At 43.5% G+C, this 23,329-nt stretch overlaps 1 protein-coding gene across 20 annotated transcripts in view; it reads right to left on the bottom strand.

The window, feature by feature from the left end:
• The window catches only part of PARD3 (par-3 family cell polarity regulator), a 608,396-nt gene that overhangs the window by 6,966 nt on the left and 578,101 nt on the right, over nt 1-23,329 (bottom strand). For 19 of the 20 annotated variants that reach the window (XM_057730270.1, XM_057730268.1, XM_057730263.1 and 16 more), the window contains 2 exons: nt 12,573-12,693; nt 2,558-2,685 (listed from right to left, as the gene is read on the bottom strand). In XM_057730270.1, the coding sequence (XP_057586253.1) occupies nt 2,558-2,685; nt 12,573-12,693 (249 nt within the window). The remainder of the gene's footprint in view (nt 1-2,557; nt 2,686-12,572; nt 12,694-23,329) is intronic. The other variant, XM_057730264.1, reaches the window with a different exon arrangement.

Raw genomic sequence — 23,329 nt, 5'->3', positions numbered from 1 at the left:
AGGGAGGGAAGCACAGAGGAGGGGAGAGCCGGACAGAGTTAGGAGTGGAGATGGAGGGGGGGGCGACAGGGTGAAAGGATCCGTGTGGAGAACTGGGCGGCTCTAGAAGGTGAGCAGGAGAGACCCCGTGGACGTACCTGCCTCTGTCTGGTCCTCTTCCCGAGGATGGGGCCCCAGAGTTTCTCCTCTGGGGCCCCATCCCACCTCCATCCCTCCTCTTCCCCCTTCCCTAGTCCTGGTCATTTCACATCTCACTTCTTCATACACACACTCCTCCATTTCTAACAAACACTCTCAAACTCAACGAAAATACAGGAAGCCCAACATTTTGCCGACAAGATCACAGCCCCTGCATGGACAGCGCCATCCACATGGGCCGTGACGTGCGATGGCCCCTGAGTGCCCGGAATGCCAGGGCCACACCACGGCTGTCAGGTCTTCCCCATCACCACGCTCGCCTTTCTGACGGAACGCAAGCTGACAGGCTGCAAGAAGGGATCTTACCAGAAGAGGCTTTTTGTGTAATCCTTGAAGTGTTGATGCTCTGGGGTGATTCAGGCGGTAGCCTTCTCCCGAGTGCTAAGGGCAGCAGAGCACAGAACTGTACATCTACACCTGCTCACATTCCAAACGTGGGCACCAAGGCCCTTGGTACCAATGGGCGTTACAAAACAGTGGTTTAGGGTTAGGGTTGGGCTGGTTGGGGTTTGAATTCTGGAGGAATTACGTTCTGATGTGTGACCTTGGGGGGAGTTCCTGAATTTCTCTGAGCTGTTTCCTTGTAAGACGTGCCCTCCAAGGTCTCGCCCAGACCTAAACGTCAATGACTCTTGCCTAGAGTGGGCTACATAACTGTTAGCTACGCTCGTATTTAAAGGAAAGGATACTTTAGTACTCAAAGGAGACACAGCTTTACGGATTGAGAAAGAACAGCGAATCAAGTTCCAACACGGGGCAGGCCCCTCCTGGTACAGAGCTTCAGCCACACCCACGTGGCTGTGGCTGACCTGGGTCAGTGTGACGAAGTCCCTCAGGGCTGTGACACTGATTATTTAACATTAAAAGGGACTCACCTTTATTAGAATCGAGATCACTTTTCTATCAGTCGGTCAAGGTTACAGATAAGTATTTGCCTCACCCCAACACTGTTCTCCCCAAATTCAAAATGGCCTACTTGATATAAACATGGCAAGTGGACTATTTTCTACCCAAAATGCTTTTGTCACCTGGTTTTGAAATCGTATTCCATACAAATGCCTGTAAGAATTGTGATGACAGGAGTGACTTATTTGGGGAAGTTTGGAAAGCTGAGTGTTTTTAAATACTTTCATTATTTACAATACTTAGATGGAAAATGGCTATTATTTCAATATCTTCAGGCGCTGTTACCTGAGGGCTTTCCAGGCCTTTGGCAGAGAAACCCTGGGGCAGAGGGGCTTCCACATGGGGGGCCCAGCAGGGAAACCCTTCTGGCTCGGCCATCAGCTAGGCAGGCGGGCATCCCAGGACTCTCTGAGGTTCAACACTGAGCAGGAACAGGGGTGGCAGGAAGGCAAGAGAGGCAGGTTTGGGACCACCGATCACCCCTCAATACAATGCCTGAAGCATTTAGCTCCTATCCTTTTAGAGAACTCTGGATTTACACGGTATCATTTATCCTAGTTCCCCCTGAGCTGAGCAAAGTCAAAGTTCTCTTTCCATTTCTTAGTTGAGGAATCTGTCTCTGGCCCCACAGAAGTTGCAGAACCGATACAGTAAGTTCCCTACATACGAACCTTCAAGCTGCGAACTTTCAAAGCTGCGAACGTGCATCTGGTTCCAGGAAAGAACCAGAACCTGCGCCATCCGCGTCAGGCGTGAGTGACACTGCAGCTCGCCCTCCGCCTCCTGTTGCTGACGAGCCTTCAGCTCCACCACCTGCCACCTCCTCTCCCTCCTCCAGTCCGTGACTCTTCTTGCCTGTTCGCTAGATTCCAGCCCCTGTATCTGCCAGCTGTTGTTCTGTACTGTACTGCTGTACTTTTCAAGGTTCTGTACTATAAGATTAAAAATGTTTTCTTTATTTTTTGTGTTTCTTAGGTATTATTTGTATTATAAAATCATAATAGTATATACTACAATTTTCTATAGTACTGTAGTAAACAATAATATTATAAACCAATTACAGTACAGTACTATACAGCCTATTGCGTTAGTTAGGTATCTAGGCTAACTTTGTGGGACTTATGAATACATAGGACTTAACGATCTCACTCTTGGAAGGGAACTCGTTCTTATGTAGGGGACTTACTGTACCAAAACCCAGGTCTGATCCCTATGCCCAGTCCTCATGGGTCAGGTCACTTCCAGTGAGGGACCTGTCGGGTGAGCATCTCCTGAAACGCCTTCCTCCCGGTCTCCCTGCCACGCGACGGGCTCTAAGAGAGCCATGACTCCCACCATCTATGCGTGGTTCCTCGGAACTGGAGAAGCCAGAGCATCTGAAAGGAGGGATCTCCCAAGGGACCAGGAAGGGGAGGATGGGGACATTCCGGGGTGGGGAGGGCGGTGCGCCTACCGGGGCAGGGAGCTGTACTGGCGCTGGGCCTGCTGGAAGCTCTCGCGCTCCTCCTGCCGCAGCCGCTGCATCTGCACCTCCACCGACACGGAGTGCCGGCCGCTCTGCGCCGACGGTCTGGAGCTGGGCTGCGGGAGGAGAATGCAATATGTCACAAGAGAGGAATTACGACTCTCACAGGACCGGGCGACTACTCAGATGTTTATAGACTGACTTAGAAACATTTTGCAACTTCCACGAATTTTTTAAAAATCAAGCGCAGGACTTCCCTGGTGGCACAGTGGTTAAGAATCTGGCTGCCAATGCAGGGGACGCGGATTCAAGCCCTGGTCCGGGAAGATTCCACATGCTTCGGAGCAACTGAGCCTGCGAGCCACAACTACTGAGCCCATGTGCCACAGCTACTGAAGCCCACACGCCTAGAGCCCACGCTCCACAACAAGAGAAGCCACCACAATGAGTAGCCCCTGCTCTCTGCTACTAGAGAAAGCCCACGCACAGCAGCTAAGACTCAACGCAGCCAAAAAAAAAAAAAAAATTGAAGTGCAAGTTTCTCAAGAGGCATCTCATTGGTCTTGTGAGCCCCAACCACCCCATCACCCTCAATTGTAATTACAGCTTTAGAATGGTTTAAAATGGAAAGGTCCACCTTTCTAGTCTGCCTAGTGAGGTTTGGTAAATACTGACACTTGCCACCAGTTTATATCCTGTGTATATACAGCAATTACAGGGGAGTAAGGCTGCTCAGAAGTCTAGAAACAAATGCCAAAACACATAAAAATTTGCTTCAGTAATTCACAACAGTGGGACAGTCCACGGGTACACAATGGAAGGGTGGTCAAGCCGGTGAATCTTTTTTGTAGTTACCTATTTTAGCCTAGCCGTAGGATACAATGTAGCAGATTTCGTTATTAGGAAATGGCACTTTACCTAGGTTAATTAAAAGCTACAGAGAAATTTTCAATCCTCCTGGCTAAAAACTCTGGTCCGCAGGTCACCGACTCATTGCTGCCTCTGACCACAACCAGATATTGGGTGAGTATATGGTACTGGGCGCTGTGGCTGCTTTAGCTTTTCACTGACGGCTTTTAGCTGACCTTCAAGAGCTGGCCTTTTAAAAGTGGCTCCACTCAAAATAGACAAAGCTGCCTCTAACTTTACAAAACACCTGACGACGGTGGATCATAGCACCAATGCCATGTGCTCTTAAATAATCCTTCTCGGAGCTCGCCGAGCTCCGGCCCCTTTGTGTTATGCAACATCACGCAATAGGCTCATTCCGAACGAAGAATGTCTGTTACAAACAAGTTATTGATTTTCTTCTAGAGTTGAAAGCCAGACTTGGGCTCGATAATCATTTTCTAACATAATATGAGTCTCGGCATTCATTTCGAGTATGGTAATATAACACGTGGGCTTTCTCCTTAAAGACCGGCTCCTCCGGTTGGCTTTTGTGTGAAGAGAAAGAAAGCAACCTTATTGTCCCCTTTCTGCCCAGCTAGCATATCCCATTTGTTGGTAAGCGATAATGAGGCAATATGCAGGACAAAATTTCAAAGCCTATGGGCATCGTCAGTGAGCATATTAAAAATATTCTGATACAAAAATACTGTGTGAAGAGATTAGGCTTTTACAATACCCCAGCCTCTACTAGTGGATGTTTATAACCACACACATTGGAATGAATGTCCGTTTGGAGACCCACTCCACAACACCGTGCAAACAACACCCGTGGTGCCTTCAGCAAAGAAAACACATTGCCGAGTGAGTTCTGCTTATGCCAACAAAGCACGAAGCCATTGTTCATCAACGACATTAAGGAGACAGACAGTTTCTTCTAGGACCCTCCATGAGGCCGGCCCAGAAAAGCGCTGAGCTGATCTATTACTGGTGCGGAGCCTGGGGAAAGGCCACCAGACGGGGAAAGTGAAGCGAAGAGATACGCCTTCAACAAGAACCCCATTTTCCTTTCCTTTACACTCAGTCTAAGCTACACACATGTGTCAAACGGTCTTGAAAGACCTGGCATTCTGTTGCAGGATTTAGTAACCAGCTTTTCAAGCTCACGCTGTTCTGTGACACGCTGCTTGTGGAGCTGTGAAAAGAAAATGCAAGGTCTTGTAGAAATTTCAGGTGTATTTTTGAGTTGTTTCTCCCAGAGGCCTGAAAATTTGATTCCGATGGAGGAAAAAAAAAAAAAAAAGTTGAAGGGCTTTTGTTTCCTCCACTGTGTGTTTTCTGATACTTGTTCCCCGCCAGCCTTATCAGGGGCACATCTGATGGGATCTGAATGAACCCTAGTAAAGACATTATCATCAGCTGGAATCTGAAAACTTAGAATGAGAGAACGAGTTTGGAATCAGCAAACTGACATAATCTGTTTGCTCACTCTGATGAAATGCAAGCCTCAGCCTTACTATTAATATTTCATGCTCTTTCTCTTCTCAGAGCATGCAAAAGAGCAGGTTCTTGGGAAGAATCACCCTTATCTTTAGGATGAAAGTTGCCTGGGCCACGGATTTCAAGAAGACTGTGTGCATGATGGGCCCAGAGCAGCAAGGAGCAAAGTTCGTCCTGGCAAGTCTTCTACTTGGCCTGAATCAAAAATAACCTGACTCACGATTTCAAAGACGATCTCACAAAAATGTAAATCGTGGGAACAGTATTCCCACCGACAACCCTGACTTTTACTGTGGTTTTGTGGTTTCCATCCCTACGGCAGAAACAGAGTAGCGTATCTAGAGTCCAGAATCATAGACATAAAGACAGAAATGGAGAAAGAGATCACGTGTAACCCCAGAGGGAAGAGCATGTTTTCAGATAACAGGCACCAGCAACTACAGCACCAAAGCAACATCTATACAAGGAAACACACAGGGAACACATGATTGTAATGATTCTGGAGGTTTACCAGGTAACAAGGCAAGAGCTCTGTTTTAGGAGGGCAAGTTATAAATAACCCTGGCCTTGTTTGTGATGAAGTTGGTGACAAGCAATGACTTTTTAAGTAAAAAATAACCCAGGTAGCCACGGCCATAATAATGACAGAGGTTGTAAGACAGGAGTAAACACATGATTCTCTCTCACTGGAGAACCACGATGCGTGACTGTCTTCTAGGCTTATGTTTAAAACCACAAGTGAAAACTATGCAGGTTGCTTTTGCAAATGAGCCGCCAAGTACTGGTCTTTATCATGAGTATAAAGAGATACGATTTATATCATAAAAAAATCATATAAAGCTTCGAAAGCTGCACAATTTTGGTATCACTTACTAGTATAGAACAAAATATCGAAAACATCTTCCATATAGTGTTTCACTAAATTAAGTCCTTACGCGTTTCTCTCCATTAAGTAAAATCATCCTTATTTTTCCAAAATAAAAGTAGACAATACAAAAAATAAAAATACAAAACCCAAACTGTTAATAGTTAATAGACTAAAGAAAGAACAAAAATAAATGTACACTGTACAAAGTTTCAGTACCAATTAGAACTAGGTGGTATTATAATTATAAGACTTTTAGAGCTTCATATGAAAGTGTGTCTCTTCCATAATTCAAAGAGACACATGCACGCCAATGTTCACTGCAGCACTATTTACAATAGCCAGGACACGGAAGCAACCTAAATGTCCATCAACAGATGAACGGATAAAGAAGATGTGGTACATATATACAATAGAATATTACTTAGCTGTAAAAAGGAACGAAACTGGGACATTTGTAGAGACATGGATGGACCTAGAGACTGTCATACGGAGTGAAGTGAGACAGAAAAACAAATATTGTATATTAACATATATATGCAAAATATAGAAAAATGGTACATATCAACTGGTTAGCAAGGCAGAAATAGAGACACAGATGTAGAGAACAAACATATGGACACCAAGTGGGGAAAGCAGGGCGGGGTGGGGAGGGGCGGGGCGGGGGGCAGGGGGTTTAGGAGGGGATGAATGGGGAGATTGGGATTGCCATATATACATTACTAATAAGAAAAAAATATATATCAAATTGTACACTTTAAATATATGCAGTTTAATGTAAAAAAAAGTGTCTCATGAAATAAAATTCATTAGTTCTATTAATATTTAATAATTTTTAAATAATCGAATTTTTCTTCATATAGATAAGAAAAAGCATGGATCCATGTGTGTGCACTTGTATATATTCACACATACACATACATGTGCTAGTCTTACAAATGATAATTTGGGGTGGGTTTTCTACTTAAATTATGAGCATTAAAAAATTTCAAATTTTCACATATGTCCAGGGCACATAGAGAAAACAAAAATAAAATGCAAAAACTTTCTGTGCTTTGGATGAAAACCTATGGTGAAGATAATGGTGACAGGGAGGACAACAGTAGTACAAAGAACAGTGATATCCCTTGGGGTCTGAAGTTCTTATTTCAGCCATTCAGATGCACTGCAATCCTAGTATGAATTCCACATTCTGATAACAAATGGTCATTGAGCGTAAGTTGTTTTCTCTCTTTAAAAGTGGCCACTGCTAATATTGGTAATGATTTTCTATAGTGGACTTATGGCCAATCTCTAATCCATACAAAGTTAACTTTTGTCTCTGGATCCTGTCCTCCTGGCCCTCTCCTCTACCCATCACACACTGTACTTACAGAGCTATCGATTGAACTCTGTGGGTTCTGAATGTTGAAAAGCTTAATTGCTACTAATGATGTGAGTAATGGTTGAAAAATTGCCACGCACACCAATTTCCCTCATCAAGATTTTATAAATATGTGTTTTGGTCTTAACACACTATTTGTCTTCTTCTCATCTTTCCCAACCAGGGTTTGGATCTATTTTCCCATCTTAATCAGCAGATGGGTTGAAAATAAAGGAGCCGCTCTACAAGCCACCCTGCAGTGTCACTGATGGGTGGCAGGCAGCCTCACGAACTTCAACACCTGAGGGCTCTGTGGGTAGAACGACCTGAGGATCACGGAGGCTTTGGCTGGGAGGGCGGGTTATGGGGCTCCCAGAAAGGGGTCTACTCTGAAGCGGCACAGAGACACCCTTGCCATGACTAGAGGGCACCCTTTTGCTGCAAGAATGGGTTTCTCCAGGGGGATTTCCAAGAGAAGTGATCGCCACCCAATTTGAACTGGAGTAACACTACCCACAGCAGGGCTGTCAACTAAGAAGGCATTTCCTGGGTCCAGGCATGGAGGCCCACTCGGAGGAAATGACGCAGATGCCTTTAAAGTCTTAGGACAAAGGAAGACAGAAAGAGAACATCATTTCCTCAAATTCCCCAAGTCCAGGGAAGGCCATCTAAGGGTGCAGGATGGCTGTGTGGTGTGACCGGCCCTCTAACTAAAGCAGGCAAGACCCTAAAAGGGTAAGAGGAGCCATTAATAAAAGGCCAAGGCAAGAAAATGGAGAAAGGGGCAGATTTTTTTTTTTTTTTTATTTGTTTAAGGACAGACAGCTAGGAAGAAAGCGTGGGGAGAAGAGGCTATTCACATCATGGAGGATCAATTTTCCATCTGAAGAGCTAACTACTTTCAGTCACTGCCCACCCGGGATGGAAAGGATTTAGCAACCCAGCTATTAAAGACTCCATTATCCCATCCATCAACCGTCTCAGCCGGCGAGTCGGCTTGTGGGCAACACTCAGGTATCTGCAAAGTTTGAACAGCATGCTGTACTTAGGTCTGCAGCCTGCAATTTAATTCTTTTAAAAGCAGCACTAAGTCCTGTCCATATCTGAGCTCTGTGATAATAACCCCAGCCTCAGCTATTGTTCCATTATCTCAAGAAAGATTTAAAACTTGCTGCTTTATTTCTGCTGCACCTGGCACTACGCGGGGGAAGAAGCTGCTTTTTCTTCTTTTACTCAACTTGGGAAAGAATTCACTTCAGTTATGGAGCTAAGGAAATTTTCCGGGCCTCTACTCATCTAAAGACCTTTTGTGCCACAAATCAGCTCCCTCAGGCCCAAATGTTATTTTGAACAAAAGCCCAGAACAGGTGCATGCTGTACTGCTAGAGAAGAGAGAACATTTTGAAAATGGATGAGTTGAAAAGGGCCACTTGGAGGAATTCTCTGCAGCATCTCTGTATGTAAAGTCATTGGCTGGGATATTTTTCTACATGATACATCTGACTGCACTTCATGTGTGGGCATTTCTAACAAACGGGACAATGTCAGCTAATACGGTCTAAGTTGTACACACAGCTTGAAGATGTGCTCGTGGTTCCTTAACACTGATTACATGTGCCTGTGGTTCCTTACACTGATTCCAAACGATTCCAGTGTGTGAGATCATGGCCTCATCCTTTCCAAACACAGGGATTGTCTCAGGTCAGAATATATATGGAAAAAGAACAAAGATTCCAAGATACTCAGAGCTCATTTTGTAAAACAGATACTAAAAACCATAGACCAGGTTACATTTTGAATAACTGAGCAGCTCTTAATAAGGCAGCAATGTGAATTGGTAAGAAAATTAATACACTAAGTAGAATGACAGTCACTTCAGGTTCATTTACATGGTCTGTAGAACGAAGAGTACACAGCAAGATCCCAATTGTTTGAAAATGAAATAAATAAATAAATATCAACTTCCGACCCACAATTTAGGAAATTATTACATTCCCAAAGTAATCAGCCTGTCATCCAAATAATTTCCCGCTCAGTCATTACAGGAAATGGCAATGCAAGCCAAGTCGCCCATCTGAAGTTGCTATGGCATTTTGATACGCAAGGCCTATGACCTTCAGTAGTTGAGTTTCCTAATGTACAAGATATCCTCAAGCACTTTTTCCCAACGTGATTGCTCATATTAGGTAGCTAACATAGAAACATATGTCAAAATATTCACACACTGCATTAAAAAAAAACTTATAAAGAAATCAAATGGATACCAAACCGGTGCCACATCTCCCAGTGCAAAACTACAGCTAAGAAGCAGGAAATGCTCATTTAGCCTCCAATAAACCTGGAGATCTTGCAGGTGGAGCCAATGTCACTAACCGGAAATAATTCCCGTTAATCTTAGTTTCCAAAGATAGGCTCCTTTGTTTCTCAAAGTTGTATATTTAAAATATCTTCCAGCTTCAAAGAGGTGTTCTTTCAAGCTTTTTGTGCCCACCCATGACTGATTTGGGTGTGTGGTTCCTCTCTCTGTGTTCAATCGTCCCTGCACCCCCCTATCAAGACTGTACAAAGCATTCCCCTCCTTTGCATCAGATCAACTGTAGGGTTCTAAGGGCTTTCTTTCTTTGTTTCCAGAACCAAACGCAATGACAGAACATAATAGACACTCAAGAAATTTTATGAGTTAAATAATTAATTACAGAATAAAACATGCTGGTTGGAAATCCACATTCCCAGATAAAGTAAATGACGCAAGGCTGCCCCTCCTGGGCTGGATGGGGAGTAAGATGCCCTCCAGCGGCTGGGCTGCTAGAGCTGGGGATGTGAGAACCATTTCCATATGCAGTGGCTGTTTATCCCTTCAGGTTGTCACTAGTCTCATTCTTCCTTTCAGCACCTTTGTGCAAATACACACAGTTAAGGATGTTTACCCCACACCACAAAAGAAGTCTGCTTTAAGAAACCTAGCAGGACTAGGTTGAGTCATTAAGCCAAACAATAGAAGTAGATGAACATAATTCCATCCTGCTGCTACAAGGGAATGACTCAGTTTACTTGATCATCTAGAAAAATAAACTCAATATTATTAATAGTGATATTGTTGCAGAGGACAATTCAATTCTCATAGGTATGAAATCTGTTGCACATGTTTTATAACCTCCCAAAGTCAGCTAGGATTGATTTCCTGAGTTTTTCCTCTGGGATGCCTGTCTCATATTGCCTGTTCTAAGGCCCCATCTTCCTCACTTGAACCAAGGTGAGGTCCTTCAAACTGAGACGGCTTCTCCAATTTTTCCTTTTGCTTCTTTCATTTGCAAGATGAATCTTCCACAAACTCCAACTTCATCACCAAACCCCAGATCAGAACTTTGATGGGTTTCTGGGTTTCTGTGGAGTGTACTGAGGGTGCTGGATTTTCTAAACTCTGGAGCAAGGCTTCCCAGAGCTGACCGTCCTTCAGGATGCCTTGGGGGGCTTATTAAAATACAGATTCCTGGGCCTCACACACAGAAGTTCAGATCCAGTAGGTCTGAGGCAGGACCCAAAAATGTGCATGTGTGACAAGCCCCCAGGAGAAGCTGAAGGCGCTGGTCCGTGGACCACATCTGGAGAAGCACTGACCCATGGAGCAGTTACCTGTGTCCACGGAGGCCTCTGTATTCAACCTGAGGAGATCTACCAACATCTGCTTTACTCCACTCGCCCAGCTTCCTCTTAAATGTTAATTCTAACAAAACATTTAGTAACTGACACTCAGTCAGCTACTCTAAACCCCTTGGTTTACAAATAAGAAAACTGAGGCCCGAGAAAAAATTTCAATTATTTTTTTCTGACCTAGCTAGCAGGCTGGCATTCTGTCCTGATACCATTTTTGTTCAGACTTTCAATCAAGCACTGATGGCTCCTAGAACCTTCCCACCTTCATCTCCCCTTCCCTCCAATATAACCACACTCAGTTCTGTCAGCATTTCTCACAGCAGTTTTCCACGGCCCCTACTCTCCCAAATATCAAGTGTAATCACACTCCCAACACACGCTGAACTGAACACATTCAGTTTTTGGACCCTAATCACTCTTCTGCTTCAGGAACTCACATGCATGGATGGGACGCCCTGGATCCCAACATCATCCAGATGTTCCTGGACTCCAAAAATACACTCTTTGACCACAACCTCCTAGGCTTTATAACACCCCCGCCCCCAGCATCCTCCCAGGCTATCAGGGCAACACCTCCCTGAGCTGTACTGACCACCCTGCCCAGACAGGGCAGTACTTCACCTGTATCCTCACCAGGCTTGCCCTCCTTGACTTTCTGTCACATCTGTCTTGCCAGTCTTCATCACAGAATTAATCTAAAAAATTACTTTTCTAAACAACAAGGTCCTACTGTAGAGCACAGGGAACTCTATTCAGTATCCTGTGACAAACCACAATGGAAGAGAATATGAAAAAGACTGTCTGTGTGTATAACTGAGTCACTTTGTTGTACAGCAGAAATTAACACAACATTGTAAATCAATGAAATATATACTTCAATAAAACAAATTTTTTAAAAAATTATTTTTTCTAGTCCCAGTCCTCAAAGTATGGCTTTGGTCACACTACCATGTTGACTGGACTTACTAAATACCTTCAGCCAGATTTTCCTGCCTCAGGCAGCCTATTTTCTCATCTCTAGCTGACTCTCTCAGTTTCCAAAAAGAGTCTTCACAATTCCCATCATCTTACACCCCCAAATCTGCTCCAATGCCTCCCAATCCCAGAAGTGCCATCATTGCTAAGGCAAAACCCAAGATCAGAGCCCAAATCTGGGGCTGGATTGGGGAAGGTTAATTAGCCCACCACACTGTGGACTCTGGACTTATGTTGGGGGCACTGAGAAGTCATTCAGAGCTTTGCTGTAGAAAGACCACTCTGGAGGCGGTGGAAGGAGGGACGGGAACTGGGCTAGAGGCAGACACATGTTGGCAGGGGCTCAACAAGTACAGCATCAAGAATCTCCACCTGCTGTACTTTGTGCAGCATAGATACGCCACAGACGTGCTGAACTGATTTACTGGGGATCTGGCTCTCAGAAAAATGTGTATAGAAAAATAGGTACTAAACTTTAAAAAAATGCATAGTTGAGAGTCAGAATACTCCCGCTCTGCCTCATCATCGGGCAAATGAAACCTATTACGCAACAGACAGATGGTGCAACAAGATATAAAATGAAATTAGCAATGATGAAACCCAGATGGAAATGAGGAAAAGGTCAATATGCTAAAGGTCAAAGGAACTTGGCTCCATCTCATCTCGTTTCATAAAGGTCCGAGGTCACAGCTTAGTGGCTTGTACTGCAGGGAAGTTGCAGGACTTCCCACAACTGTGCTGAGGCACCGAACACTCACCCAGGGTTGTTCAAAGCTGTAGGTACGTCGCCGATCTTCCACATCTTCATCCTGCTTTGCTTGCTGAAATTCTTGCCGGAGACGCTGTATCCGATCATGGTTGCTAGGGGTTGATCTGCTGCTGAAAGACAAAATGGGCAACAATGAACACCCTTCAGAAATACAATCTGTGGATGGCAGTTGCTAGGGAAAAAATGGCAGCTTGCTGTGAAATGGTGCTGTTTGAGAGGAAGTGAAATTGTAAGACAATATTGAGGCATTTAAAATATGTTTTCATTTTGTTCTTATGATTAAGACTTATTGAGGTGATTTCAGACAGATATTCAAAAGGGCGAGCAGTATTTTTAGACATTCCTTTTTTACACAGCTCTTTAAAAGCCTCATTTCCTCTCTGTTATCTGGCAAGGTGTTGGCTGCAAAAAGTTTTTGGAAAGGACATTGCATGAAAAGTCAGAAATACCAGGGTCCAGTCCTAGCTCCTCCACCTTCTTAGAATAAGACACAATACCTCTGGGCTGCAGCTTCTTTATATGTAGGAAGTGCACGTAAGAATCTTTTTTGCTCTAAATATCATCGTCGTAACAATCAAGTGAGATGACATCATACAATATAGCCTCACAAACCTGCAGTACTACTTTCATAATGCCATTATATGAAGTTCTTATTTGTGAGTTGTCAGAGGTCTATACCCAAAATCCAACGCTCACAGCACACATGAAAAGCATTTCAAAAACAACTTCAGGTGGTAGTTTGATTGAACCAATGAGTTGATACTAATGCCTTCTTTTTTATAGCTTTGAATTCTGATTTATCCTCACAGAAAGCTTATGATAGGTACAGAAGTCAGTATCACACACACACACATACACACACACACACACACACAGGTAGAAACTGCCACTGAGAGAAGACAAGTAGCTTGTTTGAAGTCTCCAGTCTTCCCCTGGCCAGTGGGGGACATGAGACCAGAATCCAGAATCTTCTGGCCACTAACCCAGCCCCATCTCACTATACCCTGTTGTATCACTTAGTAAAACACACAGCAGATGCCAAAGCCCCTCCTCTATTAAGTCACACACATTTAAAACAGTACTTTGCAAGAGTAATAGATATAACCAAAACTAAATCAATCTTAAATCTCACGGCACTTTTGGTAGATTTCATTCCCTGAGCACAAAATTACATCCAATCCAGACAGTTGTTCAAGCACATTAGGTATACAGTTTTCCAACAAAACTTCAGACTTCTTGAGGACAAGAACCAAGTCTTATATTTATCACATATACCCCTCCAAGCTGCTGGCAGAATGGGAAGCTGTCAGCCAATAGGAGGATGGGTCCCTGCGTTGAAGACACGTTGCCCTGGTTACTCAGAGTGGATCTGAGTTCTTTTGGCTGCACAGCTCCCTAGGGAATGCCATTTGTGAGAGGTGGCCTGGAAAGAGAAAGTCTGTCAGAGGAGAGACTATAAAATTCTCAAACCAACATATGTCTTTGTATAACTTCACATATTTTGAAGAATTCAAAGGTTTGAAAATCTCAAATTGAAAATGATCACATCCAGGACCATAACATGAACATCTTCGAAGAATATGGGATCGTCTTTCATCATTGCATGTCCTGGATGGGTTCCTGTCACCTTTATATTTCTATCAATTTCATGAGAGCTTTTGGAATATCCTGTAGATTCATTCAATTTGATGATTTTCCCAGTCAATGAAAACTTGTGTTCATTTTGTTCCTCTTCTGATAAACCTTTGGAACTGATCAGCCAGAGAACATGGAAAGTTAATCTGTAAAATGTGCTAGTGGACAGCATGAGGCTTCCGTCCACATGTGGGTACCACCTCAAACTTCCCCTCCACGCTCCTGAGCCTGGCAAGATGTTATTCTTACTGGCTTTTAAATCATATACCCAGTATCATATCTTGTCCCAGCAAATACATTTTCCGGATGGAAAGCCCAATCCACAGAACTCCTCACTCTCCATGTGAAACTGTGATGGTGCAGGCACGTGGACAGATTCTTAAGACAAAGGCTAGGAAAGTGAACATTCACTCATCTCACTGCCCTCTTTCCAACTGTGACTCTTTTGTTCCTGGCATACTTCACAGCTTTTAATAGGAGGGCTGTAGGAGGCTTGCCTGGCAAAGTGTTTTACAAGTCTAAGTAGAAATATTTCCCCATTATTTTCATGTAGCACAGACAGTTTTAACCCCATAATTATTAGGTCCATGAAGTCCAAACCACTGGTGAAAACGGACCTCTTCTTAGTATTTGCAATCACTTGAATGTGCAGTCTCCTAACAAAGTGATTCAGTTATACGTATACTTGTATCTATTCTTTTTCAAATTCTTTTCCCATTTATGTTATCACAGAATATTGAGCAGAGTTCCTTACCATGCTATGCAGTAGGTCCCTGTTGGTTATCTATTTTAAATATAGCCGTGTATACATACCAATCCCAAATTCCCAATCTATCCCTCCCCCACCCTTCCCCCTTGGTAACTGTAAATTCATTCTCTAAGTCTGTGAGTCTGTTTCTGCTCTGTAAATAAGTTTTTATATCGTTTTAAATTTTTAAAAAAAAATTCCGCCTATAAGTGATATCATATGATATTTTGTCTTTCTCTGTCTGTGTTACTTCACTTAGTATGATCATCTCCAGGTCCATCCATGTTGCTGCAAATGGCGTTATTTCATTCTATGTCAGAGTAGTATTCCATTATATGTATGTACCACATCTTCTTTATCCATTCATCTGTCGACGGACACTTGTGTTGCTTCCACGTCTCGGCTACCGTAAACAGTGCTGCAATGAACATTGCAGTGCATGTATCCTTTTGAACCATGTTTTTTTTCTGGGTATATGTCCAGCAGTGGGATTGCTGGATTATATGATAGTTTTATTTTTAGTTTTCTAAGCAATCTCCATTCTGTTCTCCATAGTGGCTGTACCAATGTACATTCCCAGTCTCCCAACAAGGGAAGTGGACCCAAGGTCTTTAATTTCTAGATCCTGGTGAACTTCATGTTTCTCACGGTATAAGACAAGTTCTGGAAGTCACTTCTGACCTTTTTCCAAATATGAGCAGCTGGCGAGACCACGGACTCACTCTCTTTTCCTTGCTTCCGCTCTTCATATGCTCTAGAGGAAGCAGACTGACCTGCTGAAGACTAGCAGAGCACCTGAGGGTTGAAGGCTGCAGTAGTTTCCTGATGGATGGAGATTTCCGAAGACTGGGAGCCCATCAAGCATCCTTGGGGAACAACAGCTGGCAGTGTGCAGGTGAAATCTTGGCTTCTAGAGACGGAACCACTGCAACTGCTTAGTTCCGCCTCTTGGGCCAGGATCTAAAGGCCAATAACGCACATCTGGAATTCTATAGTTCTTGGTTACCTCTTCTGCCAAGCAGGCCAAAGAAAATTTGAAATACTCATTAGCATTTGTGACGAATTCCTGCAGACGCCAACCAACTTACACTTGGGTTCCCTGACAACTTAAAGTCTCTCATTATTATTATTATTTTTGTTGTTGAGACATATAATAAAGATATTACCTATGTTGATCAGATGGGTGAATGAGACAATAAAACTCTTAATGAGTAAGTAAATGATAATTTACAGCCAGTGTTCAGAAAGGAGGGAGGAGGAGCGGAATGACAGAGATGGTTTTTGTGTAAAAAAATCCACACTGTTTATGTCCAACACTAGCATTTAGCCTTCCTTACACGTTGGTATTTATATACGTGCACACACGCATGTGCGTCTGTGTATTTTATTTTTTTTAAGTCTTTATTGAATTTGTTACAATATTGTTTCTGTTTTATGTTTTGGTTTTTTTTGGCTGAAAGGCATGTAGGAGCTTAGCTCCTCGACCAGGGATCGAACCCGCACTCCCTGAATTGGAAGGTGAAGTCTCAGCCACTGGGACCGCCAGGGCAGTCCCGTGTGTGTGTATTTTAAACTAAATGAAGAGGGTTTGGGTCCAGTAACGATCTGGGATTTTTTCTGACAGGGTCAAGAACGCGTACATTGGATCACACACTATCGAGATCCCTCGCTAACACACATGTACAACCTAACCCTGACCTAGACGGGACTTAAATCTTTCCCATCCAATTACCGTGGGGATGTACTCTCGCCTATCAGAGGTGGATCGCACAGAGTGCTAAGCTTCAAAACCTTCAGACTGGACTCCTGAGATGTGCTTCACAAGCAAAAGTAGCTGAAAACACCAATTCATGCGAACTGCCACCACAAGAAGTAGATAAGCATCGGAGCCCGTCCTGCATCCGTGCTGCACAGGCTCCGCAGGTGCCCTGAATGAGGAAAGAGACTTCATAACTGTGGGTCTCACCACTAGCCACGTCTTGTGTATGAATCTCATCATCCAAAGTGCTTGTTAAAAAGTGCTGATTGAGACTCATCTTGATATATTCTGTGTCAACCGGGGCTAGTGCAGGGCCCAGGAATCTGCATGCATTTGAAAGCGTGGCAGGTGCTCTATGGACAACGCTTTGGAAACAATGCCTGCAGGCTTCATAGTTGGGACCAATTCCAATGCCTGCAGGGCAGTTAACTAAAGAGTGAAAGAGACCCACTGCGCTCGAAGCACCAAGTACGTTCTGTGACAATTGGGAGAAATATGCTTGGTCTAGAAAGGGAGGCTCTTACTTGGTTCCAGTATATTATTGCCCTGAAGGGATGTGGGTCTGATGTTGCCTTCTAATTTTTTTTTTTTTTTGAGAGAAGTCAGAATTACTGTCACCTACTCTAATTTTTTTAAATAAGCCCTTTTTTTCCCCCCTTGCTGTGCCAAGCAGCTTGCAGGAACCTAGTTCCCTGACCAGGAATCGAACCCGTGCCCCCTGCATCGGGAGCGCAGAGTCTTAACCTCTGGACTGCCAGGGAAGTCCCCCCCCCCACGCTAATTTTAAGTATTGGCTTATTTTATTTTTTCAATCCTAGGTGAGACAAAAAAATATGTCTGTTGCCTGCTAGCTTCTAACATCTACTTTATATTCTGAAGATGCTGCCTATTTTATATGTTGCTTTTCTAGGCTATTTACTTTCCCTGCACTGAGATAAGGCTAGTAGACCCCTAGCAACAGGCCCAAGAAACAAACATTAAAAAAAAAAAGACCACTGGGCATTGCCCATGTAGCCCTGCCTCTGCTCCTGATCTGCCTAACCATGGGCATACTGGCCTTCAGGCTTGAGTTCTGACCTATCTTTTCAGACCAGCATACGCTGAGAGAGAGGCATCTGTGACGTGACTGATGAATTCTTTGTGGACTAAAAATACGTTAACATTTGCATGTTTAATTATGCAAAGGAAATCCAGAACTCTGGAATAGAGGGCATTGCTTTAAGACCAGAATTCAATGGAGGGAGAATAACCACTCATTGCTCTGAACAAGGAGGTACCATGCTGGTACCACAGAAGGAAGGAGAAAGAGAAAGGGAAGAGAGGAGGAAGACAGAGGGAGGGGGTGGGTCCACGGGCTCAGAAGGGGGAGAAGATTCTAGTCTCTAAGAGAAGAGAAGCTCCCAAGGAAGAGAGGAGGTAAATTTGCTCACATCTTTCTTTCCGTAAGACCCTCTCCTTTTCTTTCCATATTTCCAATTCTACCAGGAAGTCAAAGAAATCAAATTCTACCTCCTTCAAGCCTTTCCTAACTACTGCAGCCCATGTTCATCTTTCCCTTTCAATTCCTCCATAATCCTTGTCCTCTGACCCAAATACTGTTTTACAGTGTTTGTTAGTTCTCTTTCTTAGGTTTTGGCCTTCACTACAATCATGTAACATGTGTATGTTTTGTATGTCACATCCCCGCAGCAGGGAAATTGTTAGCAAATATTTATGATGGATACACGATCCCTCTGGGATTCCCACCTTTGTGCAACCCAAACACATGCGTGTGGGCAGGGAATGTGACTGCCTTCTATCCAGTCAAAATGCAGCAAAGGTCAAGACATGGATATGACTATATGTATGTGGTTATATAAGAACGCAGGGTCCATCTTACTAGTTCGTCTCTCTCCTTTCTGTCTTTGGAAAAGAAAGCTGCACGAATCCTACAGCATCAAAGAACAGAATGTTGCCAACAACTCCAGGAGCAGGGAAGTGGTGCTTCCCGAGCACAGCCTCCAAGTGAGAACCCAGCCCGGCTGACACTTTGGTCGCACGGGAATGAGACCTTGAGCAGGGGACTCTGCTGAGCCATTGCCAGACTCCAGACCCACAGAAACTGATACAGCAAACATGTGCTGTTTGAAGCTGCTAAGTCTGTGTTAACTTGCTATGCAGCAATAGAAAACTGATACCCACCGATGATGGCCTTGGCCATGTGACTTGATTTGCCTGGTAGGATGTTAGGGGATGTGATGCACACAGGGGTTTGCAAGGTGATTGCATGGTGTGTTTCTCTCTGGTGACAACAAAAGATAACATAAACTCCCTAAACCTTCCTGCCTTCAGCACACACACATCCCCCACCACTATCACCACCACGTCACCTTAAACAACGTGAGGGGGTTGTACACACTTATTAAATGAAATCAAGTGGCCTAGAAGGGCTCACAGAACTATGCCTTGCCCACAATTGCAACCTAATAAATACTGCCTGTTGCAAAGCCTGTTGGTTACAAGAGCAGAGTAAAAGAGAGGAATCATACTTGATGAATGAGTTTTACCACTATCATTTATATGGTTAGTCACTCTGAAGTTCTGGTTTCTGAGAAAAATTGCACAAAGGAAATACTATTGCACAAGACGTCACTGAAAGATGGTAACTGCCGGATCCTATCACCTGAAACCAAAGGAGCGCTCTTTTCCCTCAACCGCAGTGTACAGCCAAGAACGCCCCGTGGAAATCTATCTAATGGCTTAGGGGGACTCCTTTTGTCAACCTCCCCAATCACTTCACCAAAACACCCCACTCTGGCTCTGTGATCTCTGCAAATCAGCCCTCCTAAAGGCCAAAGCAGCAATCGGGGGTTTTCCCAGAGTGTGGTAAGAACAGACAGGCCAACCAGGTTGTTTGGTAAAACTGAACTCAAGGACTCATGCTAGTTTTTGTCTTTCTGGCCAAGACTGGTGACCTGCTAGGATCTGGGTCAGCACACAACTCACAAGGAGATAATCCTGGTTAAAACTGGTTTTACTTACTTTGCCAAGGATTCAGCAGGTAACAGATCTCCTTCAAATCCCCAATTTACAAAAGAATAGGTACATGGTAAAGATTTTGGTTAACCATATCAGCTCATACCTTCGGCCTCTTTATTTTTGCTCTATACTTCTCAGCTCTAGCAATTTACATTTTGGCCTAAGAACAAAATTCTATTCCAAATGCTAGTGAATTTCACACCTGTACTTGGCATCCAATTACTGGGGATGCAAAAGGACATTATTCTTTTTTCCAATTAAAAAAAATGCAGAAGCCAATTTCTGAATCATATCTGAGATGGTGGAAATAAAGCAGCTCCACACTCAAAGCTTTTTCCTGATGACATATTTCTATCACCTCCCCACCAGTTATAACCATGGGCACACTGGAGAGGGAAACTGCCAACTTCTCTGCTTAAAGAACTCTTTCTCCTCCACCTGCCAGCACTTCAGAGACCCATCCTCCTCAGATCCTGGGATTCCACAATCAAGATGCTGAAACCTCATTATGGTCTGCGTCCCAGCACACTTAGAAAGGAGATAGTAAGTTAAAGCTTCCAAGACTTCGTTCATTCATACTCAGATCCTGTTGTGCTGACTTCTGACTTCTCCAAGCCTTGACGATGTCTTTAGCTAACCACACAACCTTCATGCAAAGTTCCTTGGTTTAAGTCTACTTATTTAGGGAAATGTATCTTTTTACTGATTTCCGTGATATTGACACAGATGCAAAGACTAAAGATCCAGTACATTATGGGAACAACCTATCCTGCAAGACTCCTCATATTTTTGGAGACATTTTCACTGGAGAAAAATTAGAGCATATTTCCCTCCCTTGCCCGATTAATTCTTCTTACATCCTAGGAAGGGAAAAGCTTTCGGTCCCTTTTTTTTAGTACCAATGGCAAGCCCAAATTCAACTATTTCCTGCATGTCACTTAAAACAGACACCCAGACTGGAGCAGGCCAAAAGTGACACCGGAGAAAACATATGTAGGGCAGACCTGTCACATAGCTTTGGAAACAGGCAGTCAGCGATGACCACAAGCGTCTCAGATCATTAAGCAATGTCTTACTGTGATGTCACGCGTGGATGTAGGGAGTTGTAATCCTTTCAAAGCAGACAGATTGTCAGCATGATAAAGTGGATATAAACAAGTTCTTGAACAGGGATGACTAAAGTGTTCGGGGGTGGGGTGGGGATGTTACTGAACTAAGAAGGGATGCTAGCTCAGGGACCAGGAACCAACGCCATTCAAAGGCTGCAGGTAAACAACGCTCTTCTCGGTTTTATTTTTCTCTCCTGATTAGCAATTCCATAAAATATTCCTGATCTTGTAATCGCCAGACAAGTAGTTATAATCTACAGATGTCAGAACTGAGTTCTTAATTGCTGCAAATTAGTGAGCAAACACAGGTTTCTCATTAAACCCATTACACCCCGTATGGTAAGACGGAGCACGTGTCATATGTTCTCTTTCCTGGCGCTCAAATGAGGAGCATTCTTTGTGAAATCCTAGGGACAGAGCAGAGAGAGAGATTGCTAGGGTGTGTGTGTGGCAGGTTCCCGTCCCCAAAGGTGTGCTTCCTCTAGGGGCAAAAACAAAACAAAACAAAGCAAAACAACCTTTAAATGGCAATGAATCGGTTGCCTTCATTTTAAAGATGAGCTACGTCGTGCCCCATCTTTGCTTCCTTAAGGCAAAGTGGTATCACTCCTCTGTAAACTTCTGCTTCTCTTAGAGGACCTGGAAGCACGTCTTCCCATGGCCCATGGTTTGCCTCCTGTCACCTGTGCAGGCAAAGAGGCATAAATTGCTAAATTAAAAGGGAAGGAACAGGCCAAAATACCATGACAAAGCCAACTCTGAGCTTCAGCTTAGGTACATATTAGCGCGACGTGAGAAGACTGGCTTTCTGCTATGGCTCTACCTCTCAGACTGGAAGATTTATGAGGAATGGGGAAAAGGGTGGGGGGGTTAAACCAAGAAATGTATCAATTACCAAACTACAAATAAAAATAGCTCCTCTGCACAAGCTTCATTAAGTTTTATCAGCAAGTATCTTGGGGTTTTACACTCAAACCACAGGTCATAAATTCACAGTAAATCCTCCATGTGTTCAGCAAACACCTGAATTCAATTTCTCTTCTGGTTGTGAAGGAGGAATGTGGTGCTCAGATTAATTATGCATGCAAAGTTAGTTTCTAACAAGGGCAGCTTTTTTGAGACGCTGAAAGGTATTTATAACATCTGAAAAATTGGGAGATAGATCTTTCTTCAATCTTAGCCATTTTTATATTGGTATAAATTCTCTCTTCCAAGTTTGTAGGTGAAAAAATAAAGTTGGTGAATACCTTGTTATACCGTTCGCATTTTTCTGTAGATAATCCTAGATATTTGTGAGATGTAACAAATGGTCCTAATATTTACCCTAAGGATTTCAGACAAATATTTCTACAGGTAGGTACAAATTACCTTGAATTATAGGGAAAGTCTAAAGTGAGGCTAAATGGCTATATTTATATATGTCTATGTGTACATGTGAAATTAGCTACTTAGGAAATATCGTGTCATTTTCAGTTTATTTTCACAGGGTTACTCATCCTCTGTAATATGAAAAGAATTATGAGAAACGTATGCAAATCCCAGAGGCACTCACTTTCCTCAGCTGATAAAATTCATTTTCAGATTCTGACACCCATGATTTGTTGTCCATTTCACACCAATTTCAGGGTCATAAATCATAACAAATTAAAAACATACAGCTATGTTCTCTGGGTTGAAAAGGTGGTCACCAAAGCTGTTAATACTACATTTGCTTCTGACGTGATGAGTCCTGGGGAGGGTCCCCTCTCTCCAACAGAAAGACCTGGGACGGGGTCTCAGTCCAAGTCCCTCTGTGGTCCTTCGGCAACAGGGCTATCATTTTATAAGCAGCAAAATCTCAGGAATGTACCCCTCGCCCCATTTTATTACTGTCATCAGTCTTCCTTATTAGCCTGTCCCTGGGCTCAGGCAGGAGTGAGAAAAATTTAGCTTTACTTTTTCGAGGGGAATTCCTCCAGCTACAAAGAACACGCAGAGACACACATAATTTCAGGACCCAACAATAAAAACACGAAAAAAGACATTCCATTGTGAGCCTGAGGTGGCTCCTCCTGACTAGTAAATTTCACACCAATAATCCACGTTGATTTCTACCCAAAAGGGCTGCTGAGTCTTCTGGCCATACCTCCAGGGAGGCATATATGGTAAAGCTCAGCACAAAAGTCATACTATTTAGCGAGCTTTCAAAAACTGTCCATATAAAACTATTATCAAAGAGATCATATTCCTTTTTTCTTAATATTTATTTTATTTATTTGTTTAGCCTGCACTGGATCTTAGTTGTGGCATGCGGACTCTAGGTTGTAACATGCGGACTTCTTAGTTGCGGCATGCATGTGGGATCTAGTTCCCCGACCAGGGATCGAACCGGGGCCCCTTGCACTGGGAGCATGGAGTCTTATCCACTGGACCACTGGGGAAGCCCAACAAAATCATATTCTAATAAACCTTTCGAAACAGTCTCTGAAGACTGTGAG

The sequence above is a fragment of the Hippopotamus amphibius genome, chromosome 4, assembly GCF_030028045.1.
Source record: "Hippopotamus amphibius kiboko isolate mHipAmp2 chromosome 4, mHipAmp2.hap2, whole genome shotgun sequence".
NCBI classification, from domain to species: Eukaryota; Metazoa; Chordata; class Mammalia; order Artiodactyla; family Hippopotamidae; genus Hippopotamus; species Hippopotamus amphibius.
This window is presented reverse-complemented; position numbering and strand designations above follow the sequence as displayed.